This window comes from Triturus cristatus, chromosome 10 (genome assembly GCF_964204655.1).
Source record: "Triturus cristatus chromosome 10, aTriCri1.1, whole genome shotgun sequence".
NCBI classification, from domain to species: Eukaryota; Metazoa; Chordata; class Amphibia; order Caudata; family Salamandridae; genus Triturus; species Triturus cristatus.
Genome location: NC_140593.1, coordinates 631,734,298 through 631,756,517, shown reverse-complemented (window position 1 = coordinate 631,756,517; position 22,220 = coordinate 631,734,298). Strand labels below are relative to the sequence as shown.

Here is a 22,220-nt window from a genome sequence, read left to right as displayed (position 1 = left end):
GTTCCTATACTAATCCCAACACCTCATTTTGGGTTTGAGTAGCGTGCTACCTGCTGAAAAGCGTTTCAATGCCTCATTGGGGGTAGTAAGTGCTATAAAAATACAATTACCAATAAAGGGAATGAAAAAATGGCCCATTACAGCTTTTGAACGGCAGTTCAAACACCTTAACTGACAGCCAAAACAAACAGACTACTGTGCACCATAATGGATCCTCAAACCGACTGAATCTCAGCTTTTGAAGTAGACCTAGCAAAGAGACTGAGAAATATGTGCCTCAGTGATGCCTGCTGAAATCCTATCAGACCACAGAAACAAAGGTAAAGCATAAAATCGCTACCTCAAATACGATCAGAGGTCAGATATATATTACAGAGCCATGAAGTGCTTTCATACCACTACAGGATCCAATTTATTTTGTCAGTAAAAAATAGGTTCATGCTCAAATATGGCAAAGGAGCATCCTTTAAAGATTTAAAAACAGAAGATGTCATGTGGTTTGTGAAATTATTGTTTAGCCCTTGAGAACGGTTAATCATTTTACAGGTTCTCTAGGTACATCACAGTGTATAAGTAACTCCTCATTTAGGCAGGTTTTTATAAACGCAAAAGTATCAACCCCACACGGTCATTTATGATTGCAACTCCTCTAAACATCCCATTCACTTAGGCATGACACTAGCAGCCAAAGTTTGCTAATACATTTCAGACGACACATTTTCAAGTTCAGGTCCAGTATCACAAATGCAATTACATTTTAAATTCGCAAGGATATGATGGATAGAATACTTACTTAAATAACGTGATCCCTTCCGTGAGAGAGTTTGCAATGAGGACCGCCACCACTAGACCATAAATGGCAATGATACCAGCCATGACAACAGGGATAATCGACTTCATGATCAACTCCGGCCTCATGACAGACATGGCTGCAATCCCTGTGCCACTCTTTGCTGTGCCATAAGCTGCTCCCAGGGCTGGCGATAGAACAGAAAAAAAGCATTAGAATGATCCGAAATAAACAAATTGGAAGTGTTAATACACCCTGCCAGTGTAACCAATCTAGCACACAGAAGGCAGTGAAATGTTATTAAACAAAAAAAATTATATTTAGACTTGGCAGTGGAAGAGTGGTGAATGAGGGAAAAAAAAAAACAAGTTATGCAAATACATTAAGGCATTTTTCCAAAGACCAGGTTTCCTGCGGGAATGGTAACAGCTATTAATAAGTTACTTCGACATTTCATGCCATTAGGAAGAATCCCCAGCCTACTGCTACCTCAATGGCCAATCGGTTGGCTAATATTTCACAGGAGCAAACATGCAGCTGAAGCTGTTAATACAAACGTTCCAGACCTGGAACGTGCAGCCAATGGTGAACTTACAAGCTGATGGGAAAATGCTGTGTTTCCTTTATATACAAGTTTTCCATAACTAGTCACTTTGCAAGTGGTGCGAGGAGGGCGAGTAGCCCTCCCACCCACTTTCCACTAACTGGTCTAGTTAGCACCTTGTTTTAGCATTCTACCCACAAATTCAACGTACAAGAAGGGGTCTGCTATGGTTCCCACGTTGCACTACCTTAATGAATCATGCTACGAGTGCTAATATTTCATTCCACACTGGGGACATCTGTTTGACAAGCCAAGCTGGCCTGGTCTAAAACCTCCATTTTCAGCATGAGAGACACCGGATGGGCATGCTGAATTTGCTTTGGAAATACTGGAGGCAAAGGGGAGGGGGGGGGGGGGGGGGGGGAGAATAAGGTCACTTAACAGATTTCAGTCAGTGATGACTAGGGCACATCCCTCGGATTTAATCCGAGTACTAACTTTGAACAACCATGCATCCTTTTGGATTCCATTCTATTACCCCTGCTGCTCCTCCGGCATACCCAGTATGCAAATGTGCTGCAAGATAAGGCCTTCATAAGGAGTGATCACCAATACAGATTATTCAGTCTTTTGTCATTAGGGAGTCACTTCAAGTGAATATACATAGCTACAGCTGTGAAGCTTTTCAGACAGCAATACTTAAACTAAAATAAACAAATGGTTGTCTTAAACTATTTTACTGTAAAAAAATATATAGATGTTTAGCGATCGAATTAGATGCATGATAAACTTTCATTTCTCTTGTATGCTTTTTTAAATGTTATGAATTGTATGATCTGGTTTATGGTTTTAATTAGTAACCTCTATTATTGCAAAGAAACGTGTCAAGTATGTTTTCAGACGCACCTTAATTAAGTTAAGGAAAGTCTATAAACTATCCCCATGCTGGTCCGTCAAGTCAGTCTGTGTGTGGGTCCGACACCAACAGTTCAGGTTTCACAGCATGTGCAGGGCTACTGGAATTAGGCCGCAGAGGGGTAAATTATGCAGCATAATGCAGCACATCGAGCTATCATAGCGATGGTGACAAACATGCCATATTTTCACAAGTGTATTTATGAGTTTAATAGTCAAAAAGACAAATTACCACGGAATCGTTAGTAATCTTTAGTTCTATTGAGTACAGATCACATCCAGTACCAGGTCGTAGGCAGAAGCTGATAAGTAGTTCTCTTCTGATCAACTCAGGAGACGTGGGCAAGTCACTAAAAAGCATGCAAGTGTCTAAAAGAATCAGTCTTCAATTTAGGGAGATCTCTATGAGACGCAAAATAGGTGGAATAAGTTTCAGGTGATGCCCAATGTGGAGATAAACGGAGGAGGTGCCAGTGAAGAAGCCTGAAGTGCAATAGATCAAAGCAAGGGCCCTCGAACAGATGCAGTGAACTAGGAACAGCCTCACTATATTTCACCCACTGGGATAATCTAACCTAACTATGTACAAAATGACCAATGAGAAAGTTTAACTCTACCATGAATGCTAAGAAACTGTCAGTTTAATGACATCATGCTGCCCGTCAACTAGTCCCATTCTTTTCTACATCACCTCGCCTTCACCAAAAGCCAGGTTTAGAGACCTAAAACTGGATCATGGACTAAACGCCATTAAACTCGTCAAACCCCCTTATCACCTTCAATCCCAGAACGTGGTGTAATTAACAAGCTACTAGAACAAACCTGGCCAATATGATAGATGAATATGGCACCCTTGATAGCTGAATATAGGCGGGGGGGGGGGGGGGGGGGGGGGGGGGAAATTTACTTGCAATGGACAAAAGGTTATTTAAAAAACAGCTCAAAGTGGTGATGAAAAATGTCTAAAAAACCAATCCTAAATCAGACTATTTTGCAATGAAGGGAGAAGCTAAAAATATATTTGAGTTTAAGGGCCTATTTCTTCAAATATCAAGTAGACCAAGCAGGAAATCACATCAGAACTCTAGGTTAGCCAATTTGTCTTTTTAATTTGTAGCACAACGCCTCAAAGGAAAGAAATAATCAGACATGCCCTGCGAATGACAAACTTTGCCCAAGACATCTGCTTTTGCTTGAATTTGAGGGAAAGTTCTGGAATGTGTTTGGATACAAAAAAGCCCTACAACACAGCATAACATGCAAGTTTATGCGGTGTGCAGCACGGCTGCATGCCATCTATTGCCTAGTGCTGGGACACCTATGAAGGTAGCTGTTCGCACTCTACAAATGGCGGTATTAAGTTCTGATCAATACTGTACCCAGGGCCACTGAACTGGGATTCTGCAGGTTTTCCTGCTTAACTGTTGATTTGTCCTATTTGCCAGATAACCCATCATCTGCAGGTTAACAAAAAAAAAAAAGTTCCGTTTCTAGCTCAACCCTGATCAAAAGTTACTAAAAATATTGCAACATTTTGCGGGCAGCGGTAGGCCCCTTGGAAAGGTTAACTCATTTAGTTGCTTTTTTCTGCATTTAGTAAATTTAACTGGCAATAAGGTTAAATCTCTGCCCAGCCAGTATTACCATGTGAAAAAAACTACAAAATGATATCAGAAAGTGCAGCATATTCTGTTGACTAAAGCTGCCCCATAATTCCAGTGGCCCAGAACACCATCCTTGTATGGCTCCGGCCGATCGCTCATGACAGGAACTAGTCTTAGGCCATGTGATGTCTAAGTGGTCTTAATTTGGTTACAGTTGTTCAAACGAAGCACATTCGATCCACCACCAGCGTTTCAATTAGGTGAAATGGGGGAATATAGTGCAAGACTTTGGCAATTAGCCCATTGTGTGAGTTTTAGGTCAATGGAAGGGGCGGGGCAGCAGTTTAACAATCCAAGCAATTCATCCCCAGCACCAGACAGTCTCCCATCTGGAGGAGGCCAAGTGGGACAACACTCCTTTCCCTGTTGGCCTATCTCAAAACTACACCTAAAAGTGGGCATTTCTCTTACCATATTTTACGTCTCCTGTCCAATAACTTATTGATGACAATCGCTGGTTACTGTCATTTTGTATTTCACTGTTTCTATGGTTTAGGCTTTTAAAACTTGTGTGAATCCATAGATTGTTAGATAATCTCGTGCCTAATTTCTTACATCACCATTTCATCACAACTTGCTTGCTCCACAGCCAATCTGCACAGTTAGGTTTTAAGTTGAGGGCTGCTTAGCAATTTGAGACCATACCTTCAGGTTAACCTTTTAGTTTACTAGATATTCTTTGCATGTGGGGGCCTTCGCGTACTTAAGGGTTGAAGTCAGAGGCTTGCTTAAGGCAAGCTGGTCTACTGTTTAGTTTCCCCGGAAGGTAAATATCTATATTTGCCATGCAATTCATTTAAAAAAAAAATAAAAAAAAACTCTAAGTTACTACCTTAAATCCATTATATCGAGAAGTTGGTTTAAAGTGGCCAGACTTGCTTACTGGATCAAAAAACACATTAATTTTAGCTAATTTGGAATGATAATTATGGAAAAGAACCAAGCATAGTTTTATTAGGCAGGATTAGTCAATATTCGCTCTTTACCTGTGCACTCAGTTTCATGGTTAGATACCACTGGTCATGACTGGGGCCTCCTATTTAACTGAAATCTGGGTGTTAAAGCTATGTATCATCAACTTAACCATAACCATTCCTGAATAGTACAACATTGACAGTAAACAGCCTTGCATAGGGGAGATGGGGGGGGGGGGGGAAATTGTGTGACTCAATAACAAAGTGTTTAGTAGCTGACTCTTCTCTGTTTTATTAGAACACCTACCTCCCAATTTGGAAGAGGAATTTGAATGAATTTTATGAAAGGGCCTGTCAGCTATCCTTGTTATGGTAAAAACTTCCAATCCTCTGAGATCAATGCTCATATGGTTGATGTGAAAATTCCCAAAACATCTCCGATTGTTGAAGCTATATGTATGGTCTACACCAGAACATACTCCAACTCATTTGAAGGGCCATATTTAAAGTCAAATTAGGTCTCCGGATAGTCTAGTCAGTATGGATTTAAAAGGTTGTCTTGGAACAGTCCTAGTGCATGCTTGGGAAGAAATGAAATATTGAAGGCTTAAGGAGTTTGGATGTTTCTTTGGACGGATGATATAGCAGTTTTAAAGGTCTGACAACTTAAGTGAAAGACCATGTTTTACCTGCAAATCCTAATAGAGGAAAACAAATGATATGATCTTTCCCCAGTTCCTTTAAAGAACTAATTCGGATTAGGCAAGCAGGAATATCTGCAAGGATTGGGACGCTACTTTTTTGGAATAAACACAGCTGAAGCACTTTTAAAATTTCTTTTAATAAAAAAAAGTTTCCAATCTAGGATCTCATCAAGTCAAATGGCGACCATTAGGTACTAGCTTTCGTGAAGGTCTGGTGGCTGCTCCAGTAAAATGCTGGGCTGGTTTCCAACACGTGGATGAAGGTGTTATAGGTGCTAAGGAACATAAATCTGACTTACCTGAAACTGTATGCCTGGTTTCAAGTATTATATAGGAGGATTTAGCAGTGTGTATTTGACTGTTGTACGATGGAACAATGCAGAGAAATAAATTGAAAGCCTTAGCTACGCATTTTTTCCCTAACACTTGCTTTTACAACGTATGCTATTACCACACATCGTATTATAAATATAAATCAGTTCTGTCAATGCATTTGCTTTTTAACCTGACAACCATACAATATGTCGAAGGTCGAGGAGTTCATTCCATACCAAGGGTCTGATTAGGGAAAATGAGCAGCCCCCTGTTTTCGAAAGGTGGATCCTAGGGACTTCAATCGGGCATCTATCTGATGAACACAAATTCTTACTCCGGCAGTATAGTTCTATCCTGGCTGAACGATACCTTGGATCCATTTCATGTGGCAGCCTAAAGTTAAGCAAGATTTTGAACAAAATATAGTTTATTCATTGGGAGCCAAGGCACGCAAGCGAGAGCAGGTTAGTCCTTATCAGGAGATTGAGCAACAAACCAGCCGCAGCATTTTGTATTACTTGTAGGTTATTTTCTTTACATGCTTTAAAGCCAGCACAAAACATCTTGTCTTGCAGGTTTATCGTTGTGTATGTTAGTTAACTTCCTTCAGCTTAAAGCTAATACAGCTACTTCTAGTGTGCAAACTTGTGGCCCCATTTTCCTTGGTCCTGCTCCCACTCCTGATACTTTTTATTAAGTTTAAACGTTGATTAACTATGGTCCCTCAATCAATAGATTAATCAACCTGTTTATTTAAATTTAAAGCTATTGGGGCCTTTAGTTTATCCCTACACCGTAGCATGCTCAAGTAATTTCGGCAATTTTATTAGCTAGAACTAAAATCTGCGTGCCTCAATCCTTGGCATGTGGGCTGTGGAAATAAGACCATGCTTCACAGAACAGCATTGCTTTACATTGGTTGTCTGGTAAAGAAAAGGTGGCCTTAAACCTTCTTTGCTTAATGTTCGAGATATTTTATGGTTGTGAAAACAATCTGCTCGCTAAGTTTCAGTTTAAGTCACCAGGGCACCTTCACACCAACTGTCAGCTTTTGTTATCAGGGCCAACCATTAAGAAGTCTGGGTTCAGGGCTGGAAAATTGTCCTAGCTTCGACCTTTGATATGGAATAATTTATTTACTCAATAAGTTTAATTGGTCATTTAGGAGAGCCTTAAACTCAACCTTTATTTAAAAATTAAATTTCATGATGTCTTGATGCGGTTTGCAAGATGGCTTATGTTTCAGTTTGGATTTAGGCACCAAGGTGCCCACTATCAGGTGGAAGTGGTCTGTTCAAGTTTTAGTCCCATGAGGCTGGGGTATTGTAGGCCCAGTAAAGGACACCGCGGGGGTGGGAGGGGGGTTGGGGGGCGAACAGCCGCTTGATTCATATGGACTTTCCCCAGATTTGGATGGCATGGGGGAGGGGGGGGGAATAACAAGCTTCCGAAGCGGATGGTGGCTGGGCAGGAAAATCAGAGCGTTAGGGGCAGGAGCTAGGCAATATATATTAATCAATCCATAGTGGCCTGTTGACCACAGCAGGAGGGCAAACAAACCCTGACTGGGGAGGCAGACTGTTTGAGCAGTTAAAGGATATGCACAGCCCAGTACCAGGGCAACGTGCCCAAAAGTCTTTCCTTTTTAAAATTCTCTGTCTAGAAGACTTCACTGGGGGCAAGATGACTCTTGGGGGCCTTTAAGGGAGACAGAGTCAAGCCGGATGCCATAGCAGGCTGTCATTTTTTCTCCTAAGTCTTCTCAAAACAGGAAGGTTCACAATCAAGTAAAACAAGTTTGTGTACATTAATACATACCTGCCTAGGGCAGCACCTCAGCGCCCCCCCCCCCCCCCCCGGCTTTAGTGGACTTAATCCAAATTCACCCCTGGAACAAACTGGAGATAAACCAATAGCCTTCCAAGTCCACACGTGAGGTTTAACTTTTTTTATTTCAAACACTTATTTGTGCTTTGGGTGGCTACTCTTCCCTAGTATCTGTGAATGCCAGCTTTGGCATAGCCATCCTACAGTGATCCACTACAGCAGAGGTAGTTGGGTGGGGGCCTACAGTAATATATCCTGTCCCTCAAATCCTGGCTGAGAGAGGATAAGTGTGGTAAGGGTTTCAAATGATTCTCAATCATTTGCCCCATTTCTGATAAAGGCTCCCACTGTACACTTAAGATCAGACTGCCCAGAGCATGTTTGGCAATCATGTTTGTCTAACTATTTAACAAGCGCTGGCAATGCCAATTGGTCGGTCTTTAACCCCTTCAGCGCAGCGCGGATTTCCACGCCACGCTGAAGGTTCCGTGCGCGGGCGGGGCCATGACGGAACGGTTCCGTCATGCGCACAGCTCAACCGACGTGCATGACGGAACCGTTCCGTCATGCGCGTCGAAGGGGTTAAATGAATGTGGTATGGTAATGTGGACTCTCAACTAGTGCCCAATTGAAACATGTACCCTTGGCTCTCAGCATATGGAAGGAGCCAATGTACCTTCACTGGTTTTCACAGCTGTGCTGTCAAGTCAGACCACTAAAAGGGACAACTGCACACAACAGCAATGGTTAAATATGTTTAGAACAGGGCTACTGGAATTGTGATTGTGCAGCCGTGGCGATTAATGCTTAACTGTAGATAACATTCTGTAGATTAAAAAAAAAAACGCGTCAAAAGTTACTAAAAATGCAGCAACACGTGTTGCTGTGCGTTAGAAGGAACTCTGCAGAGCTGGACTGGTTAAATTTGATGCTTATTGCTATACTCTGGTATGAAACTGGCACCGATGAGGTGCAACCAATGCCCAGACAGTACTACATTCAATAATAAATCATTTTATAGAATTTCAGGGCATGGGAGGAGTTTAAGGTGTTAAAGTTTGGATTTTTCAAAATCAGTTTCAGATAGTTAAGTTGAATAGATTGCCGCTTGAGGGAGTCCTTTTCACTTGGTGCTGCTACCTGTGCTACTTTCTGCACAAATCTCCGCATTCCTGCCAGCCACCAGCAAAGAGTGATCTGGGCAGTCCACAGTCCCGGCTGTGAGTGGAGGTCGCTGGCTGGGACTACAAGGCCCAGCATTCCTAATGGCGCAAAGGCCGCCCACGCACGCCACAAAGTGCCGGGAGGTGCTTAAAAACAATGCAGGGCTGCCGCAGCGCGGGACGCACGCGGGCGTGCCCGGGCCAAGGGCGTGCCAGTCACAGCCCAGAAGAGGCTGGGCCATTTCTCGTTTAAGTGCAACCCCAACTACATTAAGGTGAGTCAAAATCTATTTTACCTGTCGCTATTACAAGTACTGGTAAGCTCATAAGCATGGGGAAACGTAATGAGGACCAAGCCTAAACCCACTGACTAAAACAAGCATTGATAGTATGTTGGAGAGCAGTCAACATAGTCGTAAACGAAATAGAACTAACTGAGAGGCACATGTCATTGGGTCTGGCAGCGCCACCATGCAGCCTCGCTGTTAGGGGAAGTTCTAGGCAACAATGAGGATAATTCAAAGGCACTTAACACATCTCAACGCCCAGTACCCAGCCGCTAATAAGATCTAATGACTAATAATGGTGAGGTATTGGCAGCACCTTGTAATGGCGCTTCGGATGGTGTTGCCCTTCCTATAATTAAATCAACAGGTGCAATACGAAAAAGTAAGCCAACCAAACCAATTGTCTTTAAAAGGAAACAACTGCCCCGCGTAATCCATTCCCGCACTGCTATAGCGCATGGATCCTGGGCTCTGTAAACGCCCCCGACAGTGCCACGGTTGATTTAGTAGTGGAGCCAACACAAACCAATGTAATAACTTGCTCAATCAGTACACAAACTGATGCTGTTGTGCCCTTCTCTACCAGCTGCAGACCGGGTGAGGCCTCAATCAATTCCATTATGGACACTGTATGCGAACGCCTTAAAGACACTGGACAAGAACTTTTCCATTCTCTGCCGACGATTAGATTTGGAGACATTGTCAGACAAGTAAAATTCCCAAATAACTGCCCTTAAAACTACTACACTACATGGACTGAATTCTAATCCTGTTGGTGTACCTTCCAGTGGTTAGCAATCACAGGCACCAGTTATAACAGCCACTGAAGAAACCAGTATAACTCGCAATAAAGTTAAAGAATGTTTATCTAAATCTATTGTTACTTATGATAAACAACCTAGCATAGGGCCAATGAGTCGCCCACGTCATTCCACCATGTGGGCCATCAGCGACACAAAATACCCTAGTGAGTACTGCAGCGCGAGCAAATTTGCGGCGTTTTAGGGCCAGTCCACATAGCATGCAGAACATACAAAGTGGTGAAGTCCCTAGCTGCCGGAGCAGGGAACTGACAAAAGGCAGCAGTGAAGTCTTCATTCTCCCCCGGGAGCATGCCCATGTGTACTGGTTTTAGCTGGCAGGGCTCGAAAAATCCGAAAAATGGTACTAGTCCTGCAGGTCTAGTGCCTTGAAAATCCTCTCGACCTCACTTCAACCTACTTGACCTCCGTCTCCGACAACAGAGCAAAAGTGACAAGATAAGATTTAAAGGCATCTTTATTGCTCATTCCCTTTATGAGGAATAAAAATGCCTTTAAATCTTGTTATCTTGTCACTTTTGCTTCGTTTTCACAGACAGAGGACAAAAGTTAGTTTCTCTTCCTACTCGCCCAGTAGGACCTAAAAATAGCTAGTCCTCATCAATTCTCCCTCGCAAATGCGAGCGGGTGGATTTGTCGAGCCCTGAGCTGGTGTACCCCAACTCAAACTACCGAAAAGAGGAGCCTAACACAGTGAACCCCACTCTTATTGGTCATTGCCGCTGGGTCATTCTTACAAACCAGGGACGGGAACTCATGAGGCCCCTCCACTGACCATGCATAATAGATTTTCTAGCCTGTCTGGCCTTGATAACCAGGATTGACTGGCACCTTCACCATTATCTAACCCGACCATTCTCCTACCAGCTATGCCCATATGTCAAGGCCAGGATCTCCAACTTGCTGTCGTGAACAAATTTAATTTAGATATCTTGAGCTGGAATATTGCCGGTTTGGCCTCAAAAATTGAATTGGATGAATGGGTAAAAGTAGTTCAAGCATATGACATCCTCATGCTGCAAGAAACCTGGGCAACACAGGAATTACATCAAGGGTTCAAATGTTATAACAGAACTGCTCCTATCCGTAAGATCAGCTGCCCATCAGGCGGTCTTTCTGTTTGGATTAAAATCTCTGCAGGTGGCAGTGTTAGGGTGCTGACAAGTTTCAGGCGTTAAATTTATACTCTGGGTGTTTCCATTTGTTGGATTAATTTTTATAATAATGATTTTCATACCATTCCAAATGGAAATTTTATAAACGTGAAATTTTATTTCAAATTTGCAAAGGCTGTTTGACAAGTTAGCTGGTATTTGTCTAGGTGGTGACTTCAATGCAAGGATTCCTAGCAGTACCATTTTAGATCATGAACCCACTAGAGATAAAACGCCCGTGTATTAGGGAGCAGAACTGTTGATTCATTTGTCGAATTACAATCTAATAAATGTAATGGAAATTGCGGCTGTATCCCATAAAGATAGTCATATCATACCAACATATAGAGGGCGAGGCTGTGCCTCCACTATTGACTATGCGTTAATATCTGCCTCACTGGAAGATTTTTTGTTAAGGGCTGAGGTCATACGAGCTTTTCTGGGCGATCACAACCCTAAAAGTGGCCCGCAGGCCAAAGTTTGTGAAAGTGGGGCTAGCAACCTAGTGCCTTCCACTGATAATCTAAGATTAGCCTGGCGAGGGCGAGGAGTTGATAACGACCCATTTCCTAGAATGATAAAAGCTTTTCCAGGACTAATTGCTAGTTACCAGTCGATCACAACCCTGCGGTAATTGATGCCTTTGTTCAACTGTGTGGGGTCATTAAACAAATATTATCTAGACCACTAACTGAGTCTAATCGAGGTCCACGCTGGTTTGATAGTACTTGCTCTAGAGCTAAGAGATCTCCGCGAGGCCCTTGTGATGAATCCTAGGGACCCGGTATTAATAAAATCCCTGCGACACCAATACAAGTGCATCACGAAACAACGGAAAGAAGAGGTCTTAAAAGAGATGGGATAGCCTTGCGTGCACTGTCAAACTTAAACTGAAATGGTTTTTGGTCGGCTGTGAAGGAGATGAGAACTGCAGGCCATACATTAACTACTACAAGCTGTATAATTTCCAGCGAAGCATGGATATCCCATTTTTCAAAGATCTATCAAGCCACACCAAGGAATGAGGCACCATATAACCTTCAATGACCCTCTAGGATTGAGATATCCATATCTCAAGTCAAGGAAGCCATACACCAGGCTTGGGCAATAAAGCCCCTGGTCCAGACGGGCTACCGATCGATCTTATTAAACACAAACCCGTTTTATAGCACCCCTTTTATTGAATGTATTTAATAATCTAACTGTTGCTCCAATTCCTTGCACATGGATTACTAGTATTATTGTTCCTATTTTTAAAAAGAGCGATTGTTCCAACCCTAGCTGCTATAGACCAATCTCCCTGATTGACAATACATTAAAAATCCTTGGGAGAATCCTGTTTAAGATTAAGTCCCGGGTCGAGGATGAACAATTCTAAATTCTTGTCAGTTAGATTTTAGAAGCAAAATAGGTACTGTAGAACAGTGCCTAAACCTTAACTTAATTGGTAAATCTACCGTAGCACTAAAATCCCCCATTTAGCCTTTATGGACATCACTTCAGCTTGTGATTTTGTTAACAGGTCACACCTTTGGTCTATTCTTTTAAAATATGGGTTGGACGAAGTTTAAGTTAATTTCTTAGCATACCTACATAGGGACTTAAAGGCCCGAGTGCGGATTGGTAAAGGCGGTGAGGTCACACAGGATCTCACTATTGGCAGAGGGGTCTGGCAAGGGTGCGTATTGGCCCCACTTTTATTAATTTTATATATTAATGATTTGCATGACTCCCTGTCTAAGCTTACTAATGATGTTCCCATTATTAATGGTAATATCCTACCCGCCTTATTATATAGGGATGATCAAGTCCTAATGGGCCGCACACCAAATGCACTGCGCACTTTAATACAGTGCTTCGTTTTATGGCAGTTTTAGATCTTTGTACAAATTTTAACAAATCTTTTAAAATGGCATGTGGTCCAAAAAAGCACCTTGTTAATTCAATCCCCATAGTCAACGAACGTTTACTAAGCACCAGCACTTATTCTTATCTGGGGCTGATAATAGTAAGCCAATGGTTCCTGGACTACTCATGGGGCACACAGCAGGGGAAAATTCGCTAAATCAATTCAGTATTGTCACTACCCCAACCGAAAAGTGTTGGAGGTGGTACTACCCATTACCAAAATGTTTAAATTGTAGTGTATCCCTGTTGCAACCTACTAGGGGGAAGTTTTGGGGCTTCACTGGTTGTAGTGGCATTCAGGGTGAGGAAAACAGACTTTGTAGGAAATTGCTGGGGGCCCCAATCTCCGCATCACAGTATATCTGACATGGAGAGTTAAAATTGCCATAAATTGAGGATTTTATTAGGGCACAGCCTAGTATATTTTGGCTTAAAATTTGGCAGAATCCAGCAGCAATACTTACAAGAAATATAATCACCGACTGCCTGAAATGTGAAAAGGGGATAGACATACCATGGCTTTCTGCTGTACAGGAAAGTCTTATCAGTGTAAACCTCAAACATATCTTCTTAAACCCAACTAATATGGATGGTGTAAGGAAGAAAAAAAAAATTCTTCAGGAGGTGTTGTATGACAAATATAGCAGGGCTAGACATGATGAAGAACTACTGAAATCTTCAGTAGCAAGGTATACGTCCTTAGAAAATGTACGACTGCCGCCATCTAAAGAATATTAGCCGCTGGGAAAGAGGATTGTTGTTTCGACTAAGAGCGAGTACTATGAAATATATACTCTGTACCCCCTAGGATTCAATGCTAAGATAGATCAAATGTTATGCCCATGTGACAATGCAACATTTTCTATTTTTCCTGTAATTTCTATTAAATGTATACAAAACGGTTTGATTCCTTTTAAGGAAACCGCCATTATTGCTCATAAGACAGCCTACATAGAAATTCTTAAATTAGAAGAGGATGCTTCGGTTTTCCGTGTAGGTTCCGTCTTGAAAGCGGCAGTCTGCTCACGCACTGCTATGAGTATTTAATGAAGGTTCATTTCTAGGCGCGCACTGCACACGTTATCTCCCTTTTAGATCACATGAAACTAGGCATTTTGTAATGAACAAATGTAACCAACTGCACTTTACAGCTATATTGTAATGTCATTCTGTATTTATCGGACTTTTATGGGCACCGTTTTGTACAATGCTATTATATCGATTTTATGTATTTTAACAGGGGTGTGGAATTTTATAAATAATCTACTTGTCCATGGGGCAGTTTTCTTCATAAATCTACTTGTCCTGTAACAAAATCCACTTGTACCTTTAGTGCCATGTAATGCGGTGACAAATTATGGCAGCAATCTCATTACACAAGAGCTCCGGAATAACCTCCCATTATGCCAGGGCTCCTTCCATAATAAGGTTTGAACACTAGCAATTCCCTTATGTTGCCACGTTTCAGCTGATCTACATACTAGCGCTGAAGGTAAGCATCAGTTCCAGGATTGGAATGCCCCTTTGAGTCTGTGCAAACCTAATTTGCATATTTTAAGGGTTTTTACCAACTCTTATCTAATCTTTCCATACTGAGAAAGGTTGGAAATTTACTCCTGACAATGGCAGCCATAAAACTTCAGGGTTGGGGAAAAACTGGTTGGAGGGAAAGTGAACTTGCAAACACTCAGATTTTCGCATGAGTACATCTACACCTGCATATTAGCTCCTGCTAAAATGCAGTTCACAAATATTTTCTAGGAGTACTATTTCTTGGCCTACTTCTGTAAAGTCTTGTGAATTCATGAAAGTCGTATATCTGCACTTAATGCAAGGACATTAGTGCACTTTTGAAACTTTATTTAATAATTGGGCCCCTGATACGGTCTGGCGTTAACCATGACATTTTGTGTTTATTAAAATTCTGTTTCTCTCGGTCGGCTAGCTTCACTGTGAGTGACGGCATTCTGTTCTTTCACAAGGAGCATAAATCGACAGTCGTTTTGTTCAGTGCCGGGAACTACTGTTGCAATGTGTGCCTTTTGAGACCAACACAATTTTTGCGTTTGCCAATGTTTGTTATGAGGGCCCAGTAGCTCCCACACCAATAAGGTTTTCAAAAACATGCCAAAACAAGTCACGTATTGACAAAACCAAAAGTCTGACCAACAATTCCAGACCTATTGGCTTTACCAGTGCTTGTATATTTCCCATAATCTTAATAAACTGGTTACACTGATTTTCCATTATGAATATTTTTGGGAAACACTAGCACACATCAACACATTTTACTAAATCATGCTGCAGGAAAATGGTACCTAAAATGTTACAGTAGTTTAGCGAAATGTTTTTGCTAACACTTTATTTTGAAAGCAAAGAATCAATCTTGCTTTCAAGCTTCTGCATACATTTGCATCTAATCAGAGCATTCTGGGAGCAGTATGCATAGCATCATATTGCTAAATATTGAAATCTTGTGTACACATTTTTATACTGGACCCACTGTCAGTAGTACAGTCTGAACTTATAACATGTACTTACATCACTCACCCTAATAAAGGTTTTGCATTAATGAACCATAAATAAAAAAGTTTGAACATTAACACAATTATTAACTTAACTGAAGGCAAAGCCTTTCCCTGACCCATAATGTGGTACTGTAAACTGGCAGTCAAAGGGTTTGTGATGTAGGGAGTTAGGCCTACTTGTCCCAAGGACAAAATACACATGAAACTTGTTGCCCTTGACCCCAAACAATATGTCCCGGGCGTTGGGCTATAGGAATTCCACATCCCTGATTTTAATATCGATTTTTTTACCTGTGCTTTTATGGATACATTTTTTGAATCCGAATAAAGATTAATTGAATATTGCCGCTTGGCAACATGCAGGTGTACTTCATCCTTTCACACTTGAAGTTAATTTCCTCCTCTGAATGTGAGAAACATTTTGGAAAGAAGCACTTACTAGATCTGGCCAGCTTCAGGTTAGTAAATTGTTTGGGATTAGTTTACAAAATTATCTGCCCAGTCATAGCGATACAACCTTAGACAACGAGGTGAATACCATACAATCTGGTGTGTCAAATACGCGAAAATGCAGAACACTAGTTGCAAAAACATAATCCAGCATGGAGTATAATGGCTGTCAATGTATGCATTGCTTCTCGCGAGACTACCCGTAAAACAACCAGACAAATTATAAAATAGGAATGCAGTCTTGATTTACCATCCCATTCACCAGTACTTCTGGACAGTTATTTACCACCAACATGTTTACAGTGACAACATCTTGAACCATACACAAGTTTTGCCATACCAAACCATCTAATCAGTATTAGACTCGTTTACTAAAAACAGACGATGTTGTGAAAGAGCACTTTAAGGGAAACCCACGAAGTAAAGATTATTTCACAAAAAGGCATCCATGATCGAGACTTTCGTCAGATAAGCAAACTTTAATGGTTACCTGCACTACATGTACCAAGTACGCCAGGTTTTAAACATACTAGTCCAGAGCACCTAGACTGGATTCGTTCAGATAATTAAAGTGCAACCTAAATTATTTAACTGAAATGGACATCAAACCACCACAGCAGAACTCTGCATAATCAGCATAACTTACTACTTTAAGATCTTGTACACGCCAAATGCACCCTAGAAGCTACAAATAAAATAAGATTTGTGATAACGAATATTACACCAAGGGTTGCCTTCACATTAAGAGTAAAAACAAAGCCAAGTCACCACCGAAGCAGCTACTAATCTCTTCTAGCTATAGAAGCGCAAATTGCTTTAGAGTTGTTACACACAACACTCATTTTGATTTCATAAAGCTAGAAACGCAAAAACAAGCACCTGCAAAATCGGTTACCCTGGACTCAATATATTAACGCATACTACATTAGCACACTGGAGGGAGATATAGGAGGGAATCAACCAGGATACAGACAAAGCTACAGTTGGAAAGTAATTCATAACAAACGAGTAGACAGATTAATACACTCCTAGAACGTAGACCTGGGTGAGATACGAATATTCTGCGGTGTTGGGCAAAGGTGTGATTGGGTCTCAGTCTATGGTCAAAGAAAGCCATTAACTGAAAGCGACAAACACAAAGCCCACTTTGTATACCAACAGATAGTTGGCAGGTGGACTTTCAAAACCCAGACTTAAAAGAATGAATTGAGACTATGCACAAAGCCCATTCTGCCACTATACAAAGTACACGTATACACTAAAGCATAACTGCACATCCGTCTACAGCATACAAGCACCTATACCCTATTGCAGAGGCCGCACCTGGTACTACCACTGGGCATCAGACAAGGGGAATTTGACTAAATGTATTAAGCCCTATTGTGAGACGCTAGTAAAATACAGTACAACCCAAAAACCGTTGCAAATCGCATTCTTAAAGTAAAATATATATTTTTAAAGCATATTTTAACAATTTCAGCTCTGTCCCTTAGTGCACTAACGAAGGGTTCTACCAGAACTATTTAAATGTGTGGGCACACAACTTGCTAGCTAGATCTAGCAACCAATAACTGTTGATCCCAGGAAACAAGAAAATGATCAACTTCATAAAGGCCCCTTTCTACACTGTACCCAATACAAGAAAGAGTGGTATAGCAGAGTCCCCAGTAACTTCCTGAAGTACAGCAAGACTTGGTTCAATGTGAAAAGCATATTCGTTAACATTTTTCTGCCCCATCACAGTTCAATCATAAAATCTTTCCACTTCCAGAGTATTGCTTTAGGATAAGAAATTGGTGGGCATCAGTGCAAAGGTTAAATGCTAGCCATGGAACCGAAAAACAAAAAACACCCAAAAAAGTGGTGCCCGAGAAAGGAGCGCCCACCTAACCTAGCTCACAAGTGCAAAATAATCAATGGGCATCTGAGTAGCCAAGCTTCCAAGTAGGTGTAGTATAGCGATGAGACCACTTAATAAAGGCTGCTTCAGTATTTGCCAGGTATAATGATACAGGTTGAAATAAGGCATGTTCTGGTATCACAACCAGAAGTAGTTTACGACTAAGATGACCAGGCAAACAGAAAAGCTGCGATTAGTTGTATTTCGGAAGATGTTGCTACACTCGGCCCAGTTACAGGATCCTTTCACTGCACAGTTTATGCACCACTAGACAGATAACCTTTTACCCGAAAGGTTATGTAACCTCAAAGCCGGAACCTGTTAGAAAGGGGTGCTATGGTTTCCTCGTTTTAATGCCTATCCCTGACCCTTTGGACAGTGTTGGAGAATGGACTTAACTCCGAGGCATGCAAGGAGCTCGAGTTAATTTAACGTTTAGCCTGAATATTTCAAATAGTAGCAAAATTTGCATCCACAATTTGAGGCTGCTGTTTTAGGTCTAGACCCAAACCTGGAAGATGCACTATTCTTGGGAGGGGGAAATACTAAGATACAGCTGTTGTATTAATACTTAGAGTTAAACCCCCTGCTCCTTTTTAGGCACAGCATTCTTTCTATGGGAAGTGGTGCTGAAATAAAGGTGCTTTCCTTCAGCACTAACTTTGTTTACATGCCCCGAATTGTGAGCCTTAGTTGAGGAGGGTAGGTCGAGATTACACTAACACTATTCTATAGTAGCAGGAGCAGCTGACTGAGTACTGGCAAGTATTCCAGGGTTCCAATTGATTTCTAGGATGCACTACAGGAACGAAGATAAATCCAGGATTAGGCTTCTGAAGCCCACTCGACCCTTTTGGATATGCTACTTCGTCAAATTCTCAAAAGGTAGATTTGCATTGGCGACAGGATCGCAATGATAAATGGGCAGTGTGTCAAAACGGCAGCATATTTCATTCATACTGCAGCGCTATAATACAAATTAAAAAGCACACTACAACTCAATCAAATTCGATGATCTAGATGTCACTAATAAATTCCAAAAACGGACAATTATGTATCCACACAAAAAAAATGTTTCTCTGTCTTCCAAAACAGAAACCAGCGAGAAGTGAGATAAAGACACTTAACTACATTGTAGCCCTATACAATAGAATTTTAGGCCAACGATTCCACTTCTGCCAGGTTGCGAGTCCCTTTAATTGGCTCAGAGAAAATTATGTGCACGAAATCTGCCTCGAGGAATAATGCTACCAATGTTCTATAGAAATTAGAACACACTGAAATAAAGAATTTCCTTGAAGTCTAAACAACCACTTTAATTGGCCATAACGAGTAAAAAACCTTCAATTTATGTTTTTTGGAACCTTTTGTACACGATAATATTAAGACACAGTTGCCAATCTATTTGTTGTGAAGTGCCACAGTCAAAAATACCAAGACCGAAGCGTTTTGAAATTAAACACAAGATCGTCTAAATGTCAAACCATTACTTAATTTGAGCCAATGGCGGACAAAGACACTAATTTTTGGTGACCGGCACTTATTTGTCGTGATCAAACATTTCCCTAGAGCAAGACCAGGAAAAACTCGCAGAAGCTAAAAAGAGAAAATACAAGTTGAAACATGCAAAAGAGGAAGAAAGCTGTAACCTGTAAGAGTGAGATAATGGGGCCGGGAGTTCCTAGCAGAGGATTTAAGAGGCTCGAGGTCGATCAGGAATACACAGCCTTGGTTATTGGCGCGCTGACATTTAATAGCGCCAACCTCGGGCTTCTGAGCAGTGCCATGTATGGGCACCGGCACTCCATTTTCTAAATGTAAAACGTAAAACAATCACAATGCATGCAGCCATCAAAAAAATCAAAACACAAAAGATGCCCTGCAATGCCAGTCGCAGGAGGTAATCCTGCAGTGCCAACATCAAATAACCCAGAATTAGCAAATATTCAAAGCCATGATTACATTCCGAAAATAGGTCAGCTTTGTTGCGAATATAGGGAATGTTACAAGACACTTGCAGCGCAAGCGCCGCAATCCTGATAAATAGATTTTCAAAATCAAACAGAAGTCTGAAGCTACGGCATCAGCTGGACACTTCATGCGCCATACTTAAACAAAAGTCGCGAATCCGGTATGCACAGATATAACCTCCTCCAGCTTCCATTCCAATTCAAAACCCGAATTTTGTCCAAGAAGATTGTTCCCACAAAGAGCAAGAAAAGTCGCAAACGTGAATTGAAAATACAAAGCACTCAGTACTCCAAAGAAGAAAAATCCTTCGTCCGAAGAATCGTATTCAAAAGCAGCCAACCAACACCTAGAAGCCAATACTTAAGAGCCATTCACGAGTAACTTGGTCATGTACCTATTCGGGTAAATGGGCTTGAGGTGAAGCAGAGGTCATAGTGAACGGGCACCAGGATTACTTGCCGTTGGGTGCAAGAAAATGTTCGTTACACTACACTGTAATATTGGCCAGTGAAGCTTTTCATAAGATCAAAGTAGAACGAGAAATACTCACACCACTCACTGCCTTTCCGTAATCGAATAGATCAATCGGTGAAAGGATGTCACTTGAAGTAAACGTTGACAATACCACAATAAGCCATTAAGTTGAACACCCACACTACATCAATTGCCTGCCCTACACTACTTAAGGTTCACATCCTGTAATTCCATTCAGTGGGTGTACAATAGACGGTAACCAAATGTGATACCGTTCGTCACACCAACAGCCTAGTACCGACTACATTTCCCAGTTTATTAATCTGTTTAAGGGCAACACCCATGCTACGTACAATAAGACAGCCAGCGTAGTGTGTATTCGCTACACATCCCTAATGCCCTCCATTTATAAAAGGATTAAGTCGTGACGGGTGTCAGCAGGCCACAATGAGAACTATCGGTCAATATTCTTAAAGAAATGGATAGAGCCCAATTGCTAGCCCGGCCTGAACACCATGTTCACGTGACAACCTAGAGAACCGCGTCCTATTACCACATTTGCTTGGGCAGTTAAAGGCACATGCACTGCTTTTAGCCCCATAATAATTCAGTATCCGATATACAGCCCGCTACTGCCGCCGGCAGCTCATATAGTGATCTAGACGATGGCCAATATTGGAGCCCATACGAAGGACAGATGAAGATCTGGAAACGTGGCGATGGCCAGTGAACTAAACTCGAACGGAAACAGTGGCTAAGGTCCAGATGTATTACCTAGTATCACAAAATAACCTTCATAAAGGAAGTCCACTGAACCTATACTACGGGAGAACAACCACACCTTGCCCGTCAGCCTCCATGACGGGCCACCCGCAATCACATGACAGAGTCGGGAGACCCGCTGACGTCAGTACACCCGCCTGAAGCGCACGGAGAACAAGGAACACCGGCAGAAAAAAAGACGGAATTGGACGGTTGTTAACAAGGAGGCGGAGCTCCGAACTCGGGAGCCGCAGAGCCGAAGGTATCCGGAAAGATCCGAAAATAACCATTAGGGGTGGTGGTATTCAATAAGGTACCCAGCGGCCACCAAAAGAAACCTCAACCTTTGGGGAACAAGAACAAATGCGATTGCAAATGAACAGTGTAAAAAAAAAAAATGATGAGTAATACAATCACCGAGGAGAAACAACAAGCTTACCGCTAAACACCATGGCAGAGGAAGCACCCATAACAGCGAAAAAAGAGGCATAGTCTGGAGAGGCCATGGCTGCGGGTGAGATCTGGGTATGCTGCGGCCCTGTTATAATCTCTCTACCGCTCTTACAGCTTCTCTCCGCCTGTCAGACTGCAGCCTCCGCCCCGCACAGTCGCTCTTAATAGGGCGTCCGTCCGTAAAATGGCGACCACGGCGGCGTCACGCGCCGGCTCCCCCTGACGCAGCGACGTCACCTCCTCCCTTCGTCTCACCTCTTTCCCTGGACCTTACCACCGGGTCGCCGAAAGGGAGACGAATTTGCAGTGTCAGTGATGACTCTTGGATGCGAGACTTACTATAGTGTGTTTAGCGGCAACATTGAAGGGTGTGGTAACACCGAACATTCTTTGAGTCGTTCGACGCACTTTCTGCACCCCCCTTCAGGATCGTACCACTTGTCATGGCACTAAGTGCTCTGACAGCATGGAGTGACGTGTGGTTTGATTAGCATAGTAGGCGAGGCCACGACGAGTTAATTAGCATCTCAGTCGATACCCTCTATAGAAGCACTACTGACCTGACACTTTTCTTAGCCCCTTAGGTGTGAAAGGTTTGAGTGTCGGTCTCTCGGGTATATAACATAGGTTAAACATAAGCATCGTTCTCGATAAATATCATGGCATCGGTTACACC

At 42.0% G+C, this 22,220-nt stretch overlaps 1 protein-coding gene across 1 annotated transcript in view; it reads right to left on the bottom strand.

The window, feature by feature from the left end:
* The window catches only part of LOC146789817 (V-type proton ATPase 16 kDa proteolipid subunit c), a 48,797-nt gene extending 27,116 nt beyond the window's left edge, over positions 1-21,681 (bottom strand). Inside the window, exons 1-2 of the mRNA XM_085632172.1 lie at positions 21,531-21,681; positions 794-977 (exon numbers count right to left, since the gene is read on the bottom strand). Of these exons, the coding sequence (XP_085488298.1) occupies positions 794-977; positions 21,531-21,597 (251 nt within the window). The 5' untranslated portion in view covers positions 21,598-21,681. The remainder of the gene's footprint in view (positions 1-793; positions 978-21,530) is intronic.
* Between the last annotated feature and the right edge of the window lie 539 nt (positions 21,682-22,220).